At 46.7% G+C, this 25394-nt stretch overlaps 1 protein-coding gene across 10 annotated transcripts in view; it reads right to left on the minus strand.

The window, feature by feature from the left end:
* EHBP1 (EH domain binding protein 1) overlaps positions 1-25394 on the minus strand; it is a 207964-nt gene that overhangs the window by 167073 nt on the left and 15497 nt on the right. For all 10 annotated transcript variants that reach the window (XM_082757350.1, XM_082757349.1, XM_082757356.1 and 7 more), the window contains exons 3-4: positions 14288-14345; positions 4111-4206 (exon numbers count right to left, since the gene is read on the minus strand). In XM_082757350.1, coding sequence (XP_082613476.1) covers positions 4111-4206; positions 14288-14345 — 154 coding nt within the window. The remainder of the gene's footprint in view (positions 1-4110; positions 4207-14287; positions 14346-25394) is intronic.

The raw sequence follows: 25394 nt of genomic DNA on the forward strand, positions 1-25394 counted from the left end.
TCCCCCCAATACATTTGCCCTTCTGCCTCACTGAACCTACTTTTCCCTCTTCCAGCTGTCCCATGACCCCCAAAAATGGAGGAAGTGATCTGTACAGCAAACTCCTCAAGGACTGCAAGCCACAGGACACACACCACCCCCTTCAACTGAAAGGTGGCGTTCCAGGAACAGCCCAGAAGCTGACAACAGCTCCATCGCTGTGGGATGGGGTTGGCATCCCTGGATTACCTGGCACTGCTAACCTCACCTACTAACCTCTCATGTGATTTACTCAGAGAGAGATGTGGGGTGGGAATACTTTTGACCACTACAAGTCTCCTTTCGATGTCTATTTTATTCTCATGTTACTCTGCCTTTTAAAGTGTCTTTCTTCCCTGCTTTGAAAGGAAGAGCTGGTGATCTTCCCTGCTGTTGCAATAGTGCACAGGTGACAAGCCACGTGTATTACTGACAGAACCAGTGCTCTCTGTAACCCACTGAAGCAAAGTCCACGCTCACTCTCAACGAACAAACACACTAGCTGGGGAAGCTCACTTGGCTTTTAAGCTAGAAAATAATGACCTTGCAATTGAAATCCTCGTGGTGCAATTGACATTCACTCGGCTTTGCTAAAAGCAGTGGTCTCACCTGGCACAGGAAAAAAAAAAAATCTCATTTAAAATCTCTCTGAGGTAGCACAGGTGTGTGTTTGTACATAAGAACACAAGCAAATATATATGGTTTCACATGTGACGGTTAAACCTTGCTTATGTAGGGACTCTGAAAATGAACTTCTGGAGTGCTACCATGGCAACCATGAAAAATGTGAATTCAGCGAGCTTTTCTGGCATTTGGGGATCTTTCTGTGAAAGCACTACAAACCATGGACTTAAAACGCACAATAGGTTTGTTGTTTAATGCTGCCTCTTTCTTCCCATTTTGGTTAGGAAATCCAAGGCATAACCAAACAGCAACGTACAGCACAGCACAGAAAGCTGGGCCATTTTCAGAACAAATGGAATTTTTTATGCAATTAGCACTTGAGCTGGCTGGAGGGGAGCTACAGCTAGCTAGGGGAGGCTGAATCAGTAGATCCATTTGATGCTTTTTCCCTGCATGACTCCAGAGCATTCTAAGGTTTTACCAGCAGCCCAGACTTAAGAGAAAGGAAAAAGTTTATTTATTTAAAGTGAAAGTTACCAAAATGAAGGTTGTCGTCTCTTCAATACTTGCTCGGCTTGAATTACAGATACACGGTTGGCAACAAGCTAACACCCAAAATAGGGATGTGCAGATAACGCCAAGCATCTTGTCTGCTGACCCATCACAAGCACTTCACTAGCCAGCTCTCAAGTGTCCACAGGTGACTACTGGAGAGGATATTCTTAACGTTCTCATCAGCACTTGAAACCTCGACTTATCTCCTAATCCCACCAGCAACACGTTTCAACAGCCACTTACAAATGCACAGCCACTACTGTGTGAATCATTTCCCCAAACACGTAGCTGTCTATTTTGGAGCCTGCTCTTTCCCGTCCCCGCGCTCCCATTTCACACAGCACCACAGCACTAATTTGTTATCTGTGATTGCTACAAAGCTCTGCCGGGGCAACCTGCTCCCATCAGAGCCTCTGCCAGCCTGGACGTGGAGCCAGCAGCTTGCCTCGGCTTCTCAGGCTGCAGTGAAAGGGGACAGCTACTGCTTGTTAAACACCAAGGCCATGCTAAGTGCAGTTATTGCTAAGCGATAAATGTTCAGCACTCACTCTTCTTCGCAGGGAAGTGGCTCCTGAAGGGGCTTTTACAGAACTGCAGAGCGAGCCACCTCTTTTCCTGAGCTTTACTGCTCCTTTTAGCCTCCCTCCTTCCAGAGGAGGAAATGATATAAATACCTGGCTTAGAAGTCGGCTCCCAAAACAGCTGCTGCAGCCTGCTATTACGTGCTTCCCCTCGCACTCCCCTAGCACTGGCCGGCCAATCCATCGACTCTGCAGAAAATAACTCTTTCCTTTTGACTCTCTTTGCCCAGAACGTACCAGTTGCAAAAAGAGCAGCTCTTTGACAGAGCCCACACTGGAGCTGAAGTGCTGCCGTAGCGCTGAGCCAAGCGGCCGCAGCGTAAGCTGTGCTGACACCACGCTGCCTGCAGTAATTCCTCGCTCGTGGCCGTTCATCCAGGCAGGCTATGCTCACAGAGATAAGTGCTTCTGGTGCATTCCCCAGCCTGCTCGAGAGGCTCTGCTCTGTAACACACCTGTGTGTGTCCTCAGAGAGGGAAAAGGGGGGTTTGGGCACTCCCGGGCACTCCTGCTGGAGGAGCCTGAGGAGTGGTTAGAGCAGATTTATGTAAGAGCTGTCTGATTATAGAAGTGCCATAGTCCTAAAGTATTGAGATGGAGCAAAATTCATGCTTGTTCCCTTCAGCGTGTACCATTCCCAGCACGCAAAGCCTCTGGGGCTTCTCACACTCCTTCCTCTCCTCCCAGACCAAGCGTTGTGATGGGCAGGACAGAGACGGATTCATTTCTGGGGAGAGCAAGAGAGGAGGCCCAGCGACCAGCTCTGTCTGGAGAGGCACAGCGCAGTTCAGGCTGCAGTAACACCTGATGCTGGCTCCTTCTCTCCCCTTGCTGCCTGCTCCAGCCCTCACACTACAACGTGCAGCCCTGAAGCACCACAGCTAGGAATAAAAAGGCAGCATGGGGCTGCAGAAGGGTGGGAGACGCCTGTATCACACAGCCACCGCATCACCCAACCGCACTCAAATGGAACTTCAGCTCTAACTCCTCACAAAACACATTACTACACAAACGTTCAGAAATTGTGTACATTTCTGCTTCACTTTACACGTTAAAAATATTAAGCAATGCCTAAGGCATTACATAACCATACGCGGCTCATACAGACCCGCAGCGTAGTCACATAATGGTCTTAAATGTCTTAATCCAAGCAGAGGCCCTTGAAGCATGCAAAGGCAAACAATTTTTGCTAGTGAACTTTTGAACCTCAGCTGAAGACTATGCGTCTGCTACAAAGAGAGACAAATTTATGATAGCGTCACCAGCAGCCCAGGAAATTTCCTTTCATTGGCCCTGCAAGGACAAAAAAAAACATATAGGAGAGGACCCCCCCCGCCCTTTTAAGCTTAATGAACCAAGTAATAAATTCACATTTGTGAATTTAGTGACTAACGAGAAGCTACCTCTAAGTAGTCCCCAAACCAGACACATAAATACTGCTAATTAGAAAAAATTGTTACTGTTGCCCTAAACTGTAAAGGGTGTGATTATAAATAAGGACAGCCAAAATGTAGCTGGAGACACCAGAGAAAAGAATGAGAAAGAGCTAGCAGAATGAAAACCCCAGAAGAAAAGTCCTCAGCCTCCTGGGCAACCTCCTCTGCTGTCACACATCCAAGGCTGCATTTTTTCTTTATGCAGAAAGGACTCTCTCCAACAGTATTTGGGAATTAAATTCTAGCATAACAACCAATTTCTCTCATTGCTTTGCAGCCATAAACTTTTTTTTTTTTTTAAATAAACCAAATGCAGCCCCTTAAAAAAATGCTCTGCAAAACCTGAAATTCCCTCTACTGCTCAAATACTCCGAATCCACTCTTAAGACTGAGCTAAGGTAAGGAGCGTGATGTTTGTGTGACATACCAAAGACTGAAATTTGAAGCGGGATCCTGTTCCCCAGTCAAGAGTGCAAGAAATAGGGTCACTGCACTGCAGCTGAACAAGGAAGTCTAGAAACGGTTGTGCTTTGATGACTTTTGGCTTATAGTATTTCAAAAAAACCAACCAGACGAAACCCTTTGCCAAGCACTTGCACACGTACTACGTGCATACTCACACACGGACTGAAGTCAGTGCCAACGACTAGCTGTAAGCAGCTCAATGGGATAATTTAATACGTTAACTAAACTGCAAAAGCAAGCTTTGGCAGGGCACAGACCATCCTTCTCTCCTGGATTTAAGCTGTGGACCTAAGGTTGTGCAGTTAATGACTTATGTTCACAAAGGCCTAATGTTTGTGAGTTTAAGATGATATTTTCAGTACGATTTTTTTTTTTTTTTTTTTTTTTTAAGTTGCTTATGAAATAGGATAGATGATGCTTCAAAAACATACCTTAAAAAGCGTCACAGTAATTTCAACATTTTCAGGAACGGGCCATACGACCACTCCACGGTACGGGTTTTTGATTCCGGGCTGCCAGCTATGAGCCTACAGAAAGAAAGAAAAGGAACAGTTGTCTTAAACCCATTATAGAAGTGCTGACTCGACTACCACGGGACCCAGCACGTGCAGACAGAGCCAACAAGTCACCAGTTCCAAAAAAGCAGCTTTCTTAAACATATGACTCCACACAAAACTGTAAAGGACATCATTAAGAACGATAAGCAAGGAAACCCAAACCACTAGCAAGAGTTTTTCCAGTGAAGTGAAGTTGTTCCTTACAAGGCCCTAAGCTCTGGTCTTTAAGTACACAGCAGGATGCTCCAAGTCTTGCAAAAAATCAAGTCTGCAAGGACAAAGCTTCTGTAACAAGCTGAGCTTTATTCTGCTTTTACCCAGATGAGGGAATGTTTTATTTAAAGAAAATATGACAACTGCAGCAGACAGCACATGGCATGGCCATCTTTAGACTTACAGCCAAAAGAGACTTTTGAGAAAACACCAAACAAACAGTTCATAACATAGATTAAATGCTGCTACAACATGGAAATCCTGAAGAATTAATATGCTGGGGTACCTACAGCTAGAAGGATCATTTAAAAACACAGCAAAACAGACTGAGAACTTGTTTAGCTTTGAGCATCAGTTTGGGTTGATGCCTGATTGATGCTGAAATTTTAACAGCTGGTCCTGCATAATGCCAGGTGCAGGTATTTCTGTGTCAGAGCAAGTATCCTTTTTTTTTTTTCCCCAAGCTTAACTTAATCCCTTCTGTGATGCTGTAAAACACCAGAGGGAAGGCTGCTGATGCACAAGTGACTGCTGAGCTGCAAAAGTGTTATTAAAGGTCTGTTAAAATTTTATTGGGAAAGAATGAACAATCTCACTACTGCTATCTGAAGCCAATTAACCAAACTTTTTTTTTTTTTTTTTTTTTTTAAATACATTAGTGCATCACTGCTCGTTAGCTTTATACTCCTTTCGACACTCAGACCTTCAGATTACAGCCCCCTGTTCGCTGGTAAAAGGTTAGCAGGGCTTGCCCCTCAGGTTCTCGGGTACCCTAAAGCTTTATCTGGGCAACTTTAACCGTGAGCTTGCTACACCAAGGTGGGAAGGAAAGGCTTGAGGCAGCCCTGCTCGGGCATCTAGAGGAAGTTCTTTTCCACTGCTGAGTCCTGTGAGCAACAAGTACTCGATGCCAGTTCTCCCATGGCATGTGCCTGCTGCCAGGAGCCCTCTGGCTGGCATCACCAGTGCCCACAGTATCAGCACACCGTGGTTGAAGAGCTGGGGAGAGACGTGAGACTGAACTTTGCCAGCTTTCTGGTGAGTTATCACAAGATTTTCACCACCTTTGGTGTTCTGCTTAAAAGCCCAGCTACTTAAGATGCCGAATTTCAGAATTAGGCAGACATCTTGGTGAGTTTCTGTGCTTTGTGCTTGCAGAATGAATTTAAATAACAGGACCTGGGGCGACAGAAGAAAGGAGGGAAAAAACAGCAACTTGAGAACCCAATTCCTACAATTTTACTCCCACGAATTTCAATCCAATATCATCATTCTTAGCCAGGCCTGGAGGAGCTTTTGAATAACTGAGCAAATAACACCATTCCTAGTTTTATCCTATGAGTGCATTTTATAAGAAAAAGCTGGTTTACGAGCAGCAGGACGGGGTGCAGTAGTTTTCACCAAACTACTGGGGACTCACAGCACCTCTGAACCCCTCCTTTTCCAATAGCTGTGGCTGACACTGACACACACCAAACCTTTGATGCCCAAGGTCCAGGCATGGACAGCCTGCTCAGCTGAGAACCACGTTTATAAAAAAGAAACTAGAAAATGAGCACTCGCTGGTGCATGCAAAGCTTTAGTTCAAGATCTTTACCAGCACTCCCACCAGCAGAGCTACAAACAGATGATAAACACACGCACACGTATATATATTTATGATTTTTCTGTCACTGTGACAAGCGTGTCACCAAAAGAAACAACCAGGAGACAAGCCCTAGCTAATGAGCCTTTAGAGCAAAGCTGTTCTGTGATCAGCTGAATGTTATTAAACCCTCCTTTGGCTTTGAAAAAGAAATGCTGTGCCACATGAACAGGAAAAGGTAACGTCAAGACTATATCTGGGTTGTCAGGAAGGGGAAAGGGAAAAAAAGGGAAAAAGAGGGGAAAAAAACAGAAGAAGTGCTAAAAGCTCACCAATAATTTAAAAATGAACATGGCAATTGTTATCACAAAGCAATTTCCTCTCATCCCATGTCTGAAGCCAAGGAAGCTGAAGTGGTCAAACAGACGTGAGCACCTCAGGCACAGAGCTCCCCTCCTCAGCTCCAAACCCTGAGGGACGAGAGCCACAGCCTGGACAGAGGAGTTGTGTGCCAGGTGAAAAGCAACTACTCCCTTCCTCTGCCACTGGAAAAGGAGAGGAAAAGTCGTAATGTGAAAGCTGGTTTTAAATAAGGAAACCAGAGCTACAGGAGGGGCTGCTGAAATACCCTATAAATAGGCTCGGACCGTGACTGACATCCTCCAGCCTACTGCGTCGCTCTGGCCCTAAGCGGATGACTATAGCGGGATAAAGCTGTTTAAAACAGGACCTGAAGGTGATCCTACGGACTGCCACGGACACTTCAGTCTGCCCAGTTTAGAAAGAGAACTGGGGAAAGATCTCAAAAATGACGCTGGTTACAATCCGGATGGCTTGCTTCTCGATCTCCTCATCCGTGCTGCCATGAACACCACAACTGTCCCGCTCTGCTTCAGCTGGCGAGATAAACTTGACACCTCTGTGGATTTAGCCTCTGGTTCCAACAGGAAGGGAAAAATCTTTAAAAATAGATTGAATTCAGCAACTTACAGGGCCAGATAAGTAACGCATCCAATGCTCCTCTGAAAGTGGATAATGCACAGACAACACACCAAAGGGCTTAAACACAATACTGGCACTCTTGCATACTCAATCTGCTCTCAAGCAGCCTTCACCAGTCAATAATTTCCAGAACCATTCAAGAAAACGCTCTGGCATAAAAGCTCTCAAAGTTTAGTAACACCTAAGCCATTATCAGCAAGGTACAGCCACTCCACCCCTGGTAAGCCTGCACTCTCTGGCTGTGTGGAGCAGCAGAGCCTCAAACACCACTCTCACCCCCTCTGCAGGTTAGACAAACTCAACTTTTGCTCTCCAGTAGCTTCTTCTGGGGAGCACAGAGTGGACTTGAAAGTAAAAGCAGTATTTCCTTGCATTGCTGAAGCAGCTGTACCAGAAAGTAAAGAGTTCTGTAAGACTGAAAGGGCTCTAGCTAGTTCAATATATGGATAAATGCTGACCAAACAAAGGAAATTGAGAATAGCTCGCGTGAAGTTTGCCTTTAGTATACCACCTTCCCTGAAAATTACCCACTAGGGTCTGACATTGACCACATGAAACCACTTCCCACTCTTAGCAGGCAAACCTGGCCAACAGCACAGGTCCCAGGAAAGATGACAACATCGTATTTGTGTCTTGGAGAGCTGTCCATCTCCGTGAGACTTGGTACAAACCTGGTCATGTCATAAATGTTGTTCTGGAGCAGAGTGCTAAATCTGAAAGCTAGTTATTACCAATTGTCTGTAAAATAAGTGTATATCCAGTGTCATCTTATGAGGAGGAAGAAGAAGACAGCAAAAACAACATACCAAAATCCACCAACCCTCTACCAGAACTTGTTAGTCAATTCCTGGAAAAAAACTGATGAGACCGAAGCTAATCCTTCCTTATAGTCACTGCTCGGATGTTGAGATTAGAACCGCAAACAGAACAATCTTTTCAATCTAAATGAAAGAGATAAAAGGGAAGTCAGTCCCAATCAAGGACTTTGGTTTCAAACACCAAGTTAATGAATACCACCAGCAGCTGCTCATCACTTCATCAGGAGGGAGATAAGGCAGAGGCAGGCAAGCGGGCTAACGTTGTGGAGATTACTCCCCTAGCTGCCACATGTAGGGGATTTCATGACCTGGCACATATGCCACTGATGTCATGATCCCCTCTGCTCAATGCTGAGCACAGTTTTCCATCTTTAGGAAATTTATTTCCTGACCTTTCACAGGCAAAATATTAAAGTTACCACAACAGCCTACACCACGAGACCCCTGTGTGGTCCCTATGGCTGACCACAGTATTTAACCTGCTGCAAATTCTGGAAGAGTTTCTATTTATGAATCAAAAATACGTTCCTATGGTCAAGTCCTCAGTACTGTTGTTTAAAAGCTGAAGGCAGAACCAGACCTACCACTGTTTTTCACTTGGACTCCAGGAGGGGCTTTACCGCAGGTCAGTAAGCTGTTACTTCTCCTTCCCTGATAAAGTTTTTGCCAATTTCCTAAGATCAGGATGGGAGACGAAAATAAAAATGAAATACAAGGTAAAAAACGCCTCTGCTACTTGTCCCTGTGACAGGCTAAGATGTAAGAGCCACGCAGGAGCTGGCTCTAGCGGTGCTTCGGGCAGCTCAGCTTGTGAGGCGGTCCCTCCTCTTCGGCATTATCCAGGCACAACGCTTAAGACAGGAAGAGGAAAGAAAATTCATGGATTACATTACCGAAAGAGGAGGAACTGACCAGCCAGGCCCTTCATCCCATGCCAGCAGAGCACCTTGCTGCCATTTACTCTGTGGGGCACGAGGTCAGCCCCATCCTGCTGCCCGCTGTGAAAGGGACGGACCGGGAAAAGCTGCCGGATCCATTCCCACACCAAAGGAAACCTCAACAGGCAGCCTGCGAGCAATCTGGTCTCGTTTTGCACCACAGCTCAGCATCACAAAGGGAGGAGGCAAATTAAAGGCCGTGCCACAGCCCGCATCCCAGCAGCATCCTGAAATCGCTGTGCTCAGCCCTCCAGTGAAAGGGGCTGGCTACCAGAACAAGGCTCCCGTCCCAATCCTGCCCTCGGGATGCAGTCCAAAAAACCCAGCACGTGCCAAGAAGAAAGTTTAAAGCCCTGCAAACACCAGAGGGCTTTCATGTAACCCATTGCTGTTGGTCTCCATCAGAAGTGGGAGAGGACACGAGCGGACCTTCCTGTGAATATCTTTAATTCATCAGCGTGCACATCTCACCAACTTTACTACATGTCTACGTATTGCTGCTAAAAAGCTACACGACTACTACCTTTGGAAAAGGAACGAAAAACAGTCTGTAGAAAACCACTTTGCTAACACTAGGTGAGCTCCTCAAGCTTCGTTTGCCTCATGCACATTCTTGACACATCCCCTAAACACATGATTCATGCTGTCTCTTTCGCCAAACCTTGCCTCCTTCACTGCCCAGCACAGATGATGCTCGGTTAAGCAGCAGCACTTCAACCTCCCCTTCTCTTCAGGCAGTTTCTGGCCTCACCTATACGTAAGGCTGAATGCAGAGTTATTTTACTCATGTTTTTTTTCTGGGACATCCATCTCTTTTAGTCATTGCACCTCCAAACATCACCAAAATCTCATTTTAGGGGATCCCTGGAGAACAGGAGGGTATTACAATTTACAAGCAGAGGAAGACCAGCCAGTTTCCACTAATTTTCATGGGCTGCTTAGATCAGCTGTGGCCTTACTTTGTAGGAACTAAGCATGAAACAACACTTAACGAAGACGCAATGCTGCAGAAGAACAGTTCAGAGCTGCTTTATTAAAGGCTGCATCACACACCTAAGAGCACGCACCGACCAGGAGAGTGACTCAACCTAGCTTTGACTGCTTGTGTTTGCAACCCTCCCTAACTTCCCTAATTTACTAATGAGCCCCGAAGGCCCAGGGGTGCCATTACTGCCCTGTGCTGGCCCCAGGCACTCAGCAGCACACCCGAGCCACAACGTGCCTTTGTAATGCCGGACCAAGAAGCTGAGAGTAAGGGTTGGCACTCGGCAATGAAGTAGCCAGAAAAGGCAACAGATTGGCAAGGACAGCAACACAGGTGGCCCAACGGGCGCTTTACTGATGGCACGTCCTTGGAAAGCTCTTGCTGACAACAAGGGATCCTTTTTACTCCCTACATATAGGCCCTTTTAGTCCCCACCCCTCTGCTTCTCTCAGCTCTGCTCTTACTGTTCAAGCCCTTTCCCTGTTCCCAGCGTTGTTTCTCCTCCCCTAAACAGCTTTCGAGAAACCTGCAGCAGAGCAGCGCTGGAATCGCAGGACAGGCACCTTCTCTCAGCTTTGATACCGAAAGGGTCTTTGAAGAATAATTCTGTCAGGCTCTCAGAAGCAAGTGCAAATTTGATTCTTCACAAGTGCCGAATTCCGCCACGAGCCTGCTGGCGTTCACAGGAACAGCACAAAGCGCCTCCTTGACAGCACGGCAGCATCTTTCCACCCTGAAATGTCTTAGTTCAAAGCCTGGAAATGCAAGAGCATCTCAGTGAAATAAAGGTAAACATATTTACAACACACTTTTCCTTGTTCTACACCAGAACAAAGACATTCCTCCCCTGCTCAAAACAAGGGCAAGTCCAAAAACCCAGGGCCTAAGCAGCAGGAGGTAAGAAGCCATGACAGGGAACCGGAGAGGAGAGGAGTTGAGGCAAGGCACTGCCAGAGGTTCCACCTTGCCTAAACCCTGGATGTTGATGAAGGTGTAGAAGGGCTCTGAAGAGCTGTAGCAAGCCCACTCGTGATTTATTTATTTATTTTTAAATAATTAAGAGACTCGTAGTAGCCTACTTGGAAAGTATGCAGGCCAGAAGGTGCCGACATCAAAATCACAGGGGGAAAAAAAAGAAAAAAAGGAGCTTGAAAGAACATCAAGAGCTCAGCTGTTGGCTTAAAGGTATCCTAAGGTTACATTGGTTAGGCAGGCCAGTGCCAGGACACGCACACAGGACTGTTACACGACTGTAAAGCTGGACTACATTTTTGACTACTTTATCTCTTCCATTTTCCCAGGTGAAGAGAGAGATGGAGCTGCTGGAAAGAGTCCAGCCAAGGCCACTAAGATGAATCAGGGACTAGAGCATCTCTCGGAAGAGGAGAAACTGAACAGTCCCAGCTCAGCCTCCAGAAGAGAAGGCCCAGGGGGACCTTGAAGGGAGAGAGAAAAGCCTGAGCCAGGCTCTCCTCAGCGGTGCCCAGTGCCAGGACAAGAGGCACAGGAGGTTCCCCGACCACCAGACGCACTTCTGCATTGTTTGGGTGATGGGGCACTGGCACGGGTTGCCCAGAGATGTGGAATATTCAACCTTCAAGATCTTCAAAAGCAGCTGGAGGCGGCCCTGCTGGTGGACAAGGAACCTCCAGAGGTCCCCTCCAACCTCAGGCATCCTGCAAGTCCAGTACTGGTCTGGTAGGGACATCCCCCATTGTCACTGACTAAAAGAAAAATTCAGAAAAGAAATCACAGCCTCCGCAGAAGTTTTTACAGCAAAATCTCAGCCATCTTCCTCCTCAAAGAGGCTTAAAAACACAGAAAATTATTAATGCAATGTACTCTCTGCTCCCAATGTCTGTCAAAAATAAAGAGGAAATAATCATTTGACTTGCTTCCAAGAAAGCAATTAGATGAAACAAATATGTTGAATAAAGTATTTTACTGGCAGGATGACTAAGAGATCAAGAACATTTATTGATCTGCAGTCTTGGACCCAAAAAGCTCAAATCGTATCAACCAACTAAGCTTTAAAATTAACTCTATCCTCGGCCAAGGCCTCCAGGCCACTCAACCTCTTTTAACGCACCTTTGTGGGATATTACTAGGCATGAATTAAATAATTATTAAAAAGAGAGAGATTCTGAGTCTCAGGTAAATCTGTCAGTTTATCTGAGAGTTGAATCCGCTGCCTGGTTAGGAAGAGAAAGGACAGAGGCAGGAAGACAAACACACCTTACATCCAAAAGCTGAGCTGGAGTTGGTAAATCCTCTTGGCTCAGTGAAACGTTGCCACCGGAGCCTTCAGCATCGTTCCCTTAACAGCACGGGCAGAAACCCAACACTTCACAAAGCTCCGCTGGATTTTGTCAGGCCTCCTGCTCCTCAACATCTCCTAGATCTCGACAATCCAATTGTTTATGGGCAAATATCCTGCTTCTCACTCAGCTCTTCCAGGTTACGGTGGCTGTGTAAATATTGAATTTACCGTTCTACCCTACCTTTTCTCTCCGTTCTGCAGAAATTAAAGGAAACAAACAGAAAAGCCACAAGGGACATTTACATCACAAGTTAGGAGCCAGATATACAACAGGTTGTAATTTCAGTGTAACTTGAGCTATTTGATCCTTCAGTGCAAGAAGGATAGTCAGACTAGCTGTGCTCCACAACAGTTATCTTGGAAAAGGAGCCAGCCTAAGCTCACACCCTTTTGTTTACACAGCAGGTAATACTTTTGGGGTTTCATACCCCAAAGCAGAAGTTTGGATGCAGGCACTCGAACAGGCACTAGGTTGTGAGGTCACCTTCAGGCAGTAGCAGGGCTTTAGAAAAGACACCTCAGAATAGTTTAGATCTCGGGTTAAAAGACAAAATACAGCAAATGCACATGACAATCAGAAAAAGAAGTCAGGAAAGAGAGGAGTACCAGTTTAAAAATAGATAATGGTCTTCTGAGGAAAAATTGTAGGAAATGTGTATCACCTTTTCTAAACATTTAGGTTCTTCAGTGCATAGAAGTGTCAGGGTATCTCCTGCAGCGTGGGAGCCCTCTCTCCCAGAGCTCTTGGGAAAATTACTGAGTTACACACACCAGCTTACACCGTGTCTGTTTAACTGAAACCTTAAAGAATTGTTCCCAAGCTTCCTCTTCTGAAGATCACATGCCACAGGCCTCACCAGGGTAAAAGGCAACTGCTGTAGGGCAGGGGAACGAGCACGTGTTGCTGAGCTATATGGAAAAATTGCTGCTCAAGGGGATGGAGGAAACAAGAGCACCCTCACAAACCCACCCAGGGGCTAGGACACTTCCTTCCTCCAGCTCTTTCCAGCTTCCCCACGGCTCACCTGGCAACTTCTGGACAGAAGGGGCCAGCCCTACACCAGAGGACACGAGCTGACAGAAGAAATCCTCCAACATGAACAGCACTCACAAAGCTTTGCTGGCCTGCTGTGCATGGGAAACATCCTACCCCCCTCCCCAGGCACCAGGACAACTGACTGCCACCACTACCAGCAGACTGTACACTAATTAGGCAGTAATTTAATGCCACACAAGACACGGCCATATTAGACACCGCAGACGTTTAGAAATCTCTGCCATTTGTTCCAATTTCAGTGCAAATGTAGGACGTGTGTTTTTTAGCTTCGTTTTCTATGGAAACAGAACCACACGAGCAGACCGTCTGTCTCGCCGTCCCCTTCTCAGACCCAAAGGAGGCTCCAGACAGGATAACTGCATCTCGCTCCCACAGCGGTCAAAGCCAGCAGGCTAGACAAAAACTGAGCGCCTCTTAACAGGGACAGCAGTCCTGTAAGGCTCGCAGATTCATTGCTGCGGGAAGAAAAGTACAGGGAAGCTCAAAGGAAAGAGAGCTACTCTGCTTGTAGACTGTTGCACAGAATAAACCCAACTCCATGCAAAAGCAGCTTTATGAAGGCCCAAATATTGGGCAGACTTCACTTGAACATGCCTTCCTTCAGGCTACCCGGTCATTAGCTACAAGACACAAACTCGCAGGCTTCCTCACGGTGTTTGGAGGAATAAAACATTAAAATTTAATTCTAAGGTATACAGCAGGGCTGGAGGAGCCTGCTTGTATTCTTTTCAGTTTGTAGTGTTCTCTAGTTGTAAAATAGTCTCTTATTCACACTTGGTCTATTGCATGGGTGGCAGATTCTTTACTACATATATTGCCTTCAAGACACTTCTAGGAGGGAAGCATTCTCCTTTCTAATTTTGCCTAGGAATTAGCAACTGATATTGAACTGATGACACACTTGCACTAAACAGATAACCAAAGCAGAAATCAGACTTAAGTGTTTCCATAAATTAGCGTTGACATCAACAGCAGCTTATTTTCAGCTTTACAGCTAAACTCAGTTAAAAGGAAAAGAGAAAATTAAAATATTTCTCATCTCTCCTGCTGCAAGCCACACTCAAGAGACTGGTCCTTCCAAGAGCTGAGACTGCTTGTCACCAGAGCTGGGACTTAATGAGCAATTAACTAACCTTAGAGGATTTTCTTCGGCTTCTTCTTGTCCAAACCACCACGAGTTTATCTGGCTGCCTGTTGAAAAAAGGAAGAAACAGATTCATTTACAACAAAATCAATATGAAAACAGTTTATATTAAAACTCTTGCTAGACAGACATAATGACATCATTAGAGGATACGTTATCTCTTAAAAATAGCTTATCTAAAAGTACTCTTGGAAGCAGTCATTTAGCAGGAAAAATAAGGCTGTATTTATAGAAAAAGGCTGTCCTTCATTCAGCACACTAATATCCTCCTTCTCCTCTCCTTGCCTGCAGGCATCTCCCCGCAGGGCAGCGAACAGGATTCAGCCCACACTTCACTTCTGCAAATCCAGCCTCTTTAAAGACACCTTTGAAACAATCCAGCACCAAAATAAACATCAATGCAAACTCCAGCTTGAATTTCTAAGCAGGCAGATTGAAAAGACTCTGCTAAGGAGCAATGCAAACAGGTGATTGCACTTTTTTGTGCCCAGAGGACTACTTTCCCTACTTCAATACCTCAAAAAAATCAAGAGAATGAAGTACTGCATCACTCCAACATCTCCCTGGATGACTGCAGACAGATAAATCAGAGCTTCCTCGACTCCTACTCCAAAGGCGAAGCGTGCTGAAATGTATCGTGGCTTTCCAAGCAGTTGTTTATCTGGCATTTGTAAGGAATGGAGATGGAAACTCAATACAGCATAAATTCTTTTCTCTTCAAACTTCTGAAGATTTCTGTCTCGGTGAATACAGCCCTATCAGTTCTAGGGTTGTTCTGGGTAATTTTTGACAAGGACTTAAGGTTTTTTTGACCCGTGATCCACTTCCCATCCTGTGACCACGCTTCTGGTCCCACTTCCAGACCCACGACCCCTGTTCCGGAGCCTCCCGACCCCCCGTTCCGCGTTGTTTCCTGGCGGATGACACAACTTCCATCAGCCAGCCCAGTGCTGCCAAGGGCTGCAAGCAGAGCTCACATCTCCGCTGAAACGTGCCAAAGCTGCGACGAAATCACTACTGTCATTTTTGAGATGCAACTGTAAAAATCCCTGCCTTTCCACAGCCAAGAGCAAAGTCTGTTACCTGCTAGAAAATTATGGTGTGGGGGGGAGAACGTAGGGTGCAGAGAAGTGAAAATATTACATGCTCGAAGCATTCATGGGAAGATGCATCCCAATAAAATCCACGCAAGCACTCGGAATCACAGGGAGATCACAGCTACTTCATAGCCAGCTCTTTTATGCTGAAAAGCCAATGGGTTTACCAGGCTGAGAGCTTGTCCAGGTGCTGCTGAAGTGCTGGCGATGACAGGCAGGCTGCAATAAAACTAAGAGATCACCTACTATTTACATCAAAATCCCCCCCAAACTGCAGGTATCCTGAGGAAGAGCCCCAGGTAAAGGAGAGTTGCTGTGCAGGGCGTAAGGACAGTGGCTTCTGTTGGCTGTTCTGTATTTGCACCTTCCTCCGTTAACATTTCTCTTCATTTCCAGCTTGGGAGAAAAGGAAAGAACCTGCCCCGTTTTAAATTGTCAGCTCACTCTTAGGGCTTGTTCAGGAAGCCTGAAGTGTTCGTTGGCTCTGCTTGGGGCTTCCCTTATAAAGCCCTGCTCAGTAAATGAGGACAACCTGTTACACTTGGGCAGGTTCTCACTACCTCATACCCTCTGTCAGCTCTGGGGGAGCTGTGCCTGTGCCACCAGAAAAAGCAATGTCCCCAAGTGACCTCCCTGAAGCAAGGCAACCCAAACCTCCAGCCCGCGACAAACAACTTTTCCTGGACTTGTTTCATTTCACACTTGAAAGCTGACTTGTGTCCATTTCAGAAATCTGCTTGTGAAGCAGATTGAGTTTAACCTCAACTCACTCCATCCTGAGCTTGCCTCTGAGCACAGACTAATGCCAAAAGCAAGAGGAGGGATGGAAAACAACAAGTTCCATTTCTGCAGTGCCAGTGGCTGCTGCGATGACTCCCTTTCCAAGCATGAGACCACGTCCCAGGCATCCCACAGCAACAACTTGGGCAGGAAGAGGCAGGACAGCGCTGGCCAGGGCCCAGAGGAAGAGCACTTTGGGCCAAAAAAACAAAGGTGAAGGCCTGGTGACAGCAGAGGCTCTGCCATCCCCTCCAGGAACCTTTTTCATCTCGCCCTGTGCACCGCGGCATCACAAGGGATTTTTCTGCTGACGGTCCCAGATCCCCTCGCGTGCTGGATATGCCGCAGAAGTGAAGGGCACAGGCAGCCCTTGGCGTGCTACCAGCAGGAGGGCTACCTGAGAGAAGTGGAGAAGTGAAAGAATCTGCGGATGCACCACTGTTATTCTGAAAAATTTAAATAGCAAAGCATTTGTTGAGCACAGACAAGCCCCAGTGCAGGAAGCCTACAGCATCTGGACATAAAACAATCAGCCGTGGGCAGCAGAAGGTGGGCAGTCCTCTCCTGTGATACCTGCACACGTGTCCCAGGCTGCCAACCAGCCTTGCATTGCATTTTAATTCTTTCATTTCTCTTTAAAGCACGGCATCGCTCTGTTTTCCACAGCCTGCCGGGGCCAGCTGGTGCTTCCGCGCAGCTCCCGAGTGGGAGCGGTGTCACGTACACACAGTTGCCACCAAGACTGGATTTGCTTCCCCATCTTCAAGAATCCCCTCTGCCAGGAACACACACACAAAAAAAAAAAAAAAGAAACCACTAACGTGAAAAAAACAACGAGACTCAGCTCAGATGGAGAAGGAGCCCTGCTGATAGGGGAGCAGCAGCAGCACCCGCTCGCTCCCCGAGGCGCTCTCTGCAGTCGCTTTATTTTGTTAAGCACTGAGCACACAGATCTCCTTCAGCTGCGAGGGTTTGAGAAAGCCAGAGGCAGAGGAGCTTTGCCAAAATAAAACGAGAGAGGTAAGCACAAGATGGAGAGCGAAAATTTGGCCAAACGCAACGGGGAGAGGAGGGAGGAGAAGATCCCACGGGCTGAGCTTCCCTGCTCGGTGCGCCATGCGCTCAACTGAACCACAACACCAACAGCAGTTTTCCTAAGGCTTTTTCTTCAAGAAAGTCACAAATGCAGCCATTTAAAAATACCTCATTGGATGGTTTTACAAGAGAGGCCACAGAAAACCACCTCTTCTGCAACCTGCTTGCTGCTCCTCCGTGCCAATGCACTTCTAGAAGGGAAAGCCTAGCTCACATTTTAGGATGGAGGTGAGGAGCGTGCCACAATGCTAGGAAGTACCCAAGCCACGTAATTCAGTGCACTCATTCCAAACATTTCAATAATATTTCGTTCTTCAGCCTTCTCGCCTCCTGCACATCACAAACCTGGGCTGCTCGTTAATCCACAGCACAAGGAAATCAGGTCATTTCTGAAGGGTTGGGCTGAAGATGGGATTCGGTTGTGTTTTTTTTCACTAAGTGTGCTTTGCAATCTCAGAAATTGTTCCAAATACAGCATGTGCTGCGTTGCAAGCTGAACAAACACCAGCGGGCAGCTATAAAGAATCAAATTAATTTCCTGTGCTGCACAAGAACATTTCGCATCCCTCCAAGCCACCAGCTTGCTCGGCTCCAGCTGGGTCGGGGTGCTCGAGGTAAGGAAATACCCGCTGCTCCCCCTGCAAAGACAGGGCTGGGGCTAGAAGGGAAGTTTTGTCAAACCGCTGCATCTCCAGGTTAAATAATTCCTTCAATCCGTACAATTCAACCAACCTTTCAGGGGGATCTGGCTTCACTGGGGGCAGCCCCTGGGAGCTGAAGGAAGGTGCCTGGAGAGAAGCATCTACTCGTGTGTGTGTGGTTCGCAAGAGGAAACCAACTCCTGAGAAAAGGGAAGTTTATGGCAACGCTCATTGTATTATTTACAAGCGATAAGTGAAAGTTGCTCAGCAAAACAATGGGGAAGACAGGGATTTCAGAGCCTGTGGTTCAGGAAAGCTTTGTCATCGCCCCGCAAAGTTGATAATAGGAGAATAAAAACACAGATTAACAAGACATCTATCATTGAAAAGCACGCCTGCTTTTCCTGTCAGACAGAAGTTACGGTTCTGGTACTTTCAGTTCTCCTATTAAAACAACTGAGTTAGGGAAAAAAAAAGAAGAAATACTGGAACCAGAGCTCCTCACATCCACAATTATTTAATAAAGCAGTAAAAACACTCCACAGACTGGAAAGAACTGCATCATCTGCTCATCACCTTACATGCCACAAAATTCACTGATTGAAAGGGAGGTTGTGCAAGAGGCGAGGTCTTCTGGGGTTTGGTTTGCTGATTCCAGGAAATATTTGGCATGGTATTTTGATTACAGAACTCTCCAAATATCATTTGGGAGAGAAGGACATAAAAGGTATCGGTCTCCTGCTAGCTCTTGTTTTGTAAATCTCTGAGCAGAAACAGATAACATGAGCCAGGAAAGATACACCCTGCTCCACCAAACCCACCGGCTGGAAGCAGAAACCCACACAAGACTTCACGTTTAGCAGCTGTTGCTGGAAAGCATCACAAATGCCCCGAACTTGAATTAAGGCCACTGAAGCCAACAACAAGACCAAATACGAACAGCCCCTTGGTTGAAGGGCAGCAGACATGCAAGGATTTGTTCATAACAAGGGCTGGTTACATTTAACTACGTCCATCCTTATGTGCCTGTGATGCAGGAGGTACCTTTTGGGGATGTACACGGACAGACATGCAGGCTGCATACTTGTTTTGGCATCTACTTGCCTGTGTTGAGCTGAGCTTTTTGGGGGGAGCTACTTTTCTCTTACCGTGTTTGATTAGAACTGCATTAATTACGACAGACTGCGAGATTACTCCTGTGAAGCGAGCATAAAGGAGTATAATTAACAAGAGGAGCAGCAGCGTTGGCACAATAGCACGCAGATGCACCTATTGAAGGATAAAAATAATTACTTGAGGACTGAAGTCAAAGTACTACCGATAAGACTTTTTTTTTTTTTTTTTTTTTAAACCTTTCATCCCCTCTGCATTGTGCACACCAGCACAACATGAGAAATGATCATTAGGAAGCAAGCCTCCCTCCTCAGCAGCCCAGAGCTTTCTACCTGACTGCTGGAATGCCATCAGGGCTCTTCAGCAGCCTCTTAAAAATACACGCCATCGGTTCTGCACCACCAGTAATTCAGGATGAATGCTATTTTCTCCTCATTTTACAAATTTTACCAGTAATTACTTTGAAAAGCTGTCTTTGCAGAGTAGTCTGCTGCATTGGGTCTTGGGCTGCGTGTTACCATTAGCCAAGGAACTAACCAAGCAACCGCCTCCTCGCGCTGAGCTTCTTCCTTCAGCATTTCCTCTTGGTGGCTATCAATGAAATTCCACAGCTGCTACAACACCAGCACGGCCAGGTGAGTCACCAGTGGGGCTTTAAAGAGACCTTGAGGTGATGTCACACGTTGCTGCCTTTGCCAAATTAGCCCTCTTGCTGAGCGAAGGCACAGCACAGCGCTGACTGCACGCCAGGAACAGTGAGAAGAAAACGCCGCGCAGGTAAAGCCCACTGAAGGTACTTTCAAGGTGAAGCTCTGCCTCTCAGGCCTGAGTTTGGGGTTTTCTCTGCCACTCCCCCTTCCCTTCCATCAGGGATGCTGCCAGCCACTATTCAAACCACCCCGCATCACTCAGCCTGACCAAACGAGATGCCAAGTTGAGCCAGGATGGGTGACGTGGCCACTCGTGCACCCCTGGGTGTTACCACGTCAGGCTGTACCTGCACCGCAGTGGCCACCTCCCAGCCTTGTTTCTCTCTGACTAGGCACCAAGCCTCTAGTAGACATCAAAGCTTGCTCTTCTCTCACTGCCACCATCTGAAAATCTTCAGGAAGCTGGGAAATTTCAAAAAAGCAATCATGAGAATGGGAAACATGAGAATGAGACAAAGAAAACTTCTTTGTCTCAAGATTACGTTTTGCTTGTCCTAAGGAGCTCTAGTTTGGCTTTGCTTGGTTTGAAAACCTAAAAGGGGCGAAGCGAGACACTGTGATTATTTCACGAGTGCTGTCAGACCCACTGAGCCTGCACAGCATCTGTTTGTGAGGCTGGGCATGGAATGTGTAGTATGTGCCGCTGATGGCTTGGTTTTCTTAAACCAAATACAAATGAAGTTTGCAGAATGAGCGGGATTAAACAAAGCCTCGGTTCATCCATTATTCAGAGCAAGAGACAAGGGCAGATTCAGCTTCATTTTTCAAGGAGTTATCGCAGCGAAGAGTCTTGAGCAAAACAAACTCCAGAGGATTTGGTAGCAAAACCTGTTCTTAAAGCTTTTTTCAGCGGAATTTCATACTGCAGAAGACAAAACTGACCCTAGCACCTCGACCAGCCCCTGGATTTTGTCACATGCATCTGCCCTCCACGTAAAGCACTCTGTGTGTGATCCAATTCAGCCTCACTCATCCCAAGGCAGAGCTTAGGATACTCCACCAGCAGGACCCAGTGGATCTCTACAATCGCAGACACTTGCACCAGGCAGACATTTAGGCCAGCACTGCTTGGTCTGCACGTTCACACCGCCCATCCTACCACACCAGAGCCTAGGAACGCTTCCCACTGCTCTGCACCAAACAAAAACAGAAAGCAAGAGCTGTTTGAGCCCACCTGTAAAACCAGCCTCCCCAGGCAGGCCAAGCTGGAGCACTTCAGCACCACAACGCCCAGGCCAAGCTGTCAGAGCAGCCAGCTGTGGCTCAGGCTATCAGGGACACTCAGGCACACCTTCAGTCCCCAAAACAGCCCGGTGCTTTACAGTGGAAAGCTCCCAGGAGGCTACCAGGGATCAGATCTCTCTCAGAGCCCTGATTTTCCTCTTTTATGTTCCTTTTCAGAATACGCAGCCCTCTCCGTCGCAATGAGGGATCAGCAGTTTTTGAAAAGCTTTCAGTCTGCAGCGGGTGCGTTGCCCGACGAGTCCTCCTGCTCCTGACCTGCCGTGAACTCCCCGCTCTGCTCCTCTTCCCGCAGAGCTGGGGCCGGCAGCTGCCAAGTGAACAAACACACGCTTGTTACAAGTCAAACTCATTTTCACCTCGCCCGTAACAGCAGGCTCAGAAGCTGGTTTGACAGGGCAAAGCGCTCGCTCATCTGTCTGCAACGAAACCCCAGCGCCACGTGCAGACTTGGTGCAGCCTCGCCACCCCACACCTCACCCCTCAGCAGCATCCCTGCTCGTGGTGTAAAATAATAAAACAGTGATCAGTAACAGCAACCAAGGCAACACAGTTTTAGAGAATTTTTACAAATAAACCAGGAATTTGGAACCCAAATTCCAGCTTTGCTCCTCATTCACCACACTGCCTTCGGGAGTTTTTCAGACAGGCACCAAGTGGTGGTGTCTAACCTACTACATTTTAGCCATTCTGATTTTGAAACATCACAGACACAAAATGCTAGGTGTGTTTATCATAAAAGGTACAAAAAGCACAACCACAATGAAACAGTTTAATGCACGCTGCCTGAAATGTAGCTTCAGCCCAACGAAAGCAAATGCCCAGGTTAAACACCACACTTCTGAACTAAAAACATGCACGAGGCTTCTTGGTACGGCACTGACCATTTTAATCAGGCCCCATTACAAAACAGATCCTGTTCCATTTTTCCTTATTTATTTTTTGGAAGTAGTATTCAAACAGAAAGCTCGTCTGTCTTTCAATCTGGAAACAGAAGAGGGAAAAAAACGTATTTCTGCAACTGCTGCAGAGCAAAAGGAAGGTGAGGACATGTCACCAAAACCACAGTGTGAGGAAACCGATCTGTAACACACGCAGTAGGATTTTCTACCTCTAATTTGTGTAAAACAGTTTTGAGAGAGATTCTTCACAGCCTACTAGGCACAATTAAAGCAAGGAAGGACTGCAGGGTACGATGCGCCGCTCCAACACACTGGGATCCTGACAGAGGTGTCTGAAGCCTCCATCCTCCTCCTCTCCTTTAGGGTGGACTCACCCTGAAGATTATAGTTCTGCATGTGCAGGAGCAGGTGCATCTTTTGAAGCTCCCTTCTAACCCCACCCCACCAGGGTTTTCTTGTTTGCTTTGCTTTTTAAGGCTATGTTTTGGCTACACAAAGCACGCTGAAGCTGCAGAGAGACTGTGAACACCCTACAAGTTTCTGCAAAGAGAACAAGTGAGGAATGGCACCAGCTGGGGCTTTGTCTAGAAGAAAGAGCTCACATCACCTGTGTCAGGTTCACAGCTTACAGAACTGAGGTGCTCACAGCCAACAGAAAAAGGCTGACACCTACAGAGAGCAAACGAGTGCTGAGACTCCCAGAAGTCTTCCTCTTCAGTACCTGAAATGTTTGAGAAACCTGAGTATAGGCTTGAAGCTATGAAGACAAAGCAAACTCTTGATGTCCACTCCAAAGAAAGCTGTGTCCTAGCGCTGGGTAGCGCAGCACCGGCACGGAACAGGCCAAGAGGCAGACCTGTGGTGTGCAGGGTGATGAATTCTCTGCAATACAAACTCACCCTTAGCTTCCTGAGCCATGACTTGACCGAGTCCTGCACTAATCCTTAATTTATTCGGAGACGTGCGCCCTCCTGGTCCATGCACATTAAGTTCTCCAATTAGAGGTTTCTCTTCTGTCATCAGCCCGCTTTTGCAAATTAATATCACAAAGAAAAAAAGGCAGGGAATGAAAACGCAGCATGCTGCTAGCTGCTTTCCTTATCTCTGCCTGGGGGATCAGGTTTTGCAAATATTGTCAGTTCTCAACCACAGCCGTAACAGATACAGTGATGAAAGGCAGGAACCTGCTTCCAGGGAAGCTCCTGGCAAGCTCCTCCCACAGCACTGATGCTGGCATCACCTTGGTGAAGTGATCCTACGACTACGAGCCAGCTGCTTTCAGCAAAGCACCTGGATTTGGGGAAGAACTCCTCTTCTCTTTTCCTCCTCAGTAGCTGGGGCATCAGCGGAGGCAAATCCATCATCCTGCCGTGCCCAGAGATGAAAAACCAGAGGATAACAGCACTACAGCAGTTCAGCTGAAGACTTCAGAATCAGCCACAGCTTCGAAACATCGCGGAGAAGCACGGAACCTTGCGTTTACACCCGGGTCCCAAACCAAGCCACACGCCTGTGCGCAACGCACAACTGAAAGCCCCAAAAGCCTCCACAAACCTCGTGTGCTCCGTGCTTCATGACACTGTCAACAGGCCAAAAAGAGAATAAGCAAACGTGATAGTTTACAGCAGTAAATTACACATGGATAGCAATCAGAATTAAAGCCGTGATTCTGCTGCATGTCAGAAAAAGCATCGATTGCCAGAGTTACAAAATGTTCACGTATGGTTTCAAAGGTTGTAGGCTATTAGAAACTGCCACCACGTTGCCCACAAGTCACCCCATGTCATGCTGGAGGCCTTTGAGACCTGCTCCGAGATGAAGGCATGGCCAGGAGAAGGGAAGAAATGCGTTGGTTAAGTGTTTACAGCTAAGTAACTCTTGCAAAGAGTGCAAATTCGGAACAACTCCTCCTCTTCCTGCTCAATCTGTTTAATTAAGTTGTCGCATGGCTTCCAAGCTGCCTCCTGGAACACAAGTTAACACTTCTCATTACACAAGTCAGCCTCAAAAGCAACACCGCTTCTACATTTACACCACCAGTTTCTTCATCTACAATTGTACATCCACCGAAGTCTACGAATTGAGATCATTTTTAGGAACTTAAACGGACCAAGCCTTTTAATTAATGCCCTCGCAGTCCCACCCCTGGCTCACATCCAGCAGCAGGGACTGGCGATGAAAAATAGCACCTTAACCCATCGATACTCGAGAGACTGAGCAAGTCCTGCCAACGCTACAGCTGGATATGGTAAACAAAGCTAAAAGGGAAAAAAAAAAAAACAACACAACCCTAACTCAAAGATCTATTTTGGGAAAACAAACAAAACAAGAAAAAACACACCACTGCCACAAATCTTACAGCTTTGACAAAGTGAATTGTATTTTGAAAACACCAAAATTCCTCATTTGTGGATACAATTGCTGAAACCTATGCTATTTCAAGGTCAAAACCGAACAAAACCCAAATATACCAACAACTAAGGATCTTAAAGAGATTTTTCCAAATCGCTGCTGTTCGTAAGATGCCCAAGAGCAACCTGAAAAAGACCGTAACTAATTCTTTCAGGATCAGCTAAGCTGGAAATGAGCAGCACATTTAGTATGAATGTTTCAGAGCATGGCTTTTGATTTATAGAGGAAAGGAAAACAAAAAGCAAGCTGAACCTGCAGCACAGCTGAACCCATGCTGATGTGGAACGGGAACACACACAAATACATCACGTCTTTCAGCCTGCTTTTTTTTTTTTTTTTTTTTTTTTTAATTAATCTTCATATATTGTATTTCTTCTGTTACAACCTGATGTAGCTTTCGCTGAAGTCAGGAGCTCCCCCAAGCCCTCCAAAGGGCAGGGCAGCCCTGCAGCCAAGCCATCCTCGCAAAGCAGCCAGGAGCACGGCCCTTCACACTTGGTTTTGCAGCACGGTGACCCACGCAGCCTCTTCCTTGGAAGGCAGACAGCTGGCAACCGCTATTCAATCGCAGGACGTTCCTCAAGGCACCAGGAGTCCTTTGCATCTTCAATGTTTCTGGATATAAGCTGCTGAAAACAAGCACAGCCCTTTCCTTGCCTGCATTCCTGATGATACCTGATGAAGAGGTAGAGACACCACCAGCATTGGCTGTTTCCAAGTCCCGAGTCCCTTTGTCACCCATCTCACACACTCTTCCCCACCCCGTGCCATCCTGGTGGGTACTACAGGTACCAACGACACCCCAAATCCATGCCCTCCTCACCCTGCAGCACGAGGCCCGGTTCTGTTTCAGCCTGATGGCTGCTTTAGTCTGCTGGTGGATCTTGTAAAGTAACATCTGCAGCCACAGAAGAGACTCCTGGATGCCGTCCAGCTTTTTTATTAAGTGGATTTGATGTCTTGCAGGCTGGATTCCAGTCTTGTACCATTAAATGAGGCAAACGGATAAGGAGACAGAGCCCCTCTATCCCACAGAGCACACAGCTTAAGAGATTAAATAATTTTGTCTCACCCGAGATTTCAATTTTATTCTAATTTAAAAAT

Source organism: Aythya marila (genome assembly GCF_965140915.1).
Source record: "Aythya marila genome assembly, chromosome: 3".
In the NCBI taxonomy this organism is placed as follows: domain Eukaryota; kingdom Metazoa; phylum Chordata; class Aves; order Anseriformes; family Anatidae; genus Aythya; species Aythya marila.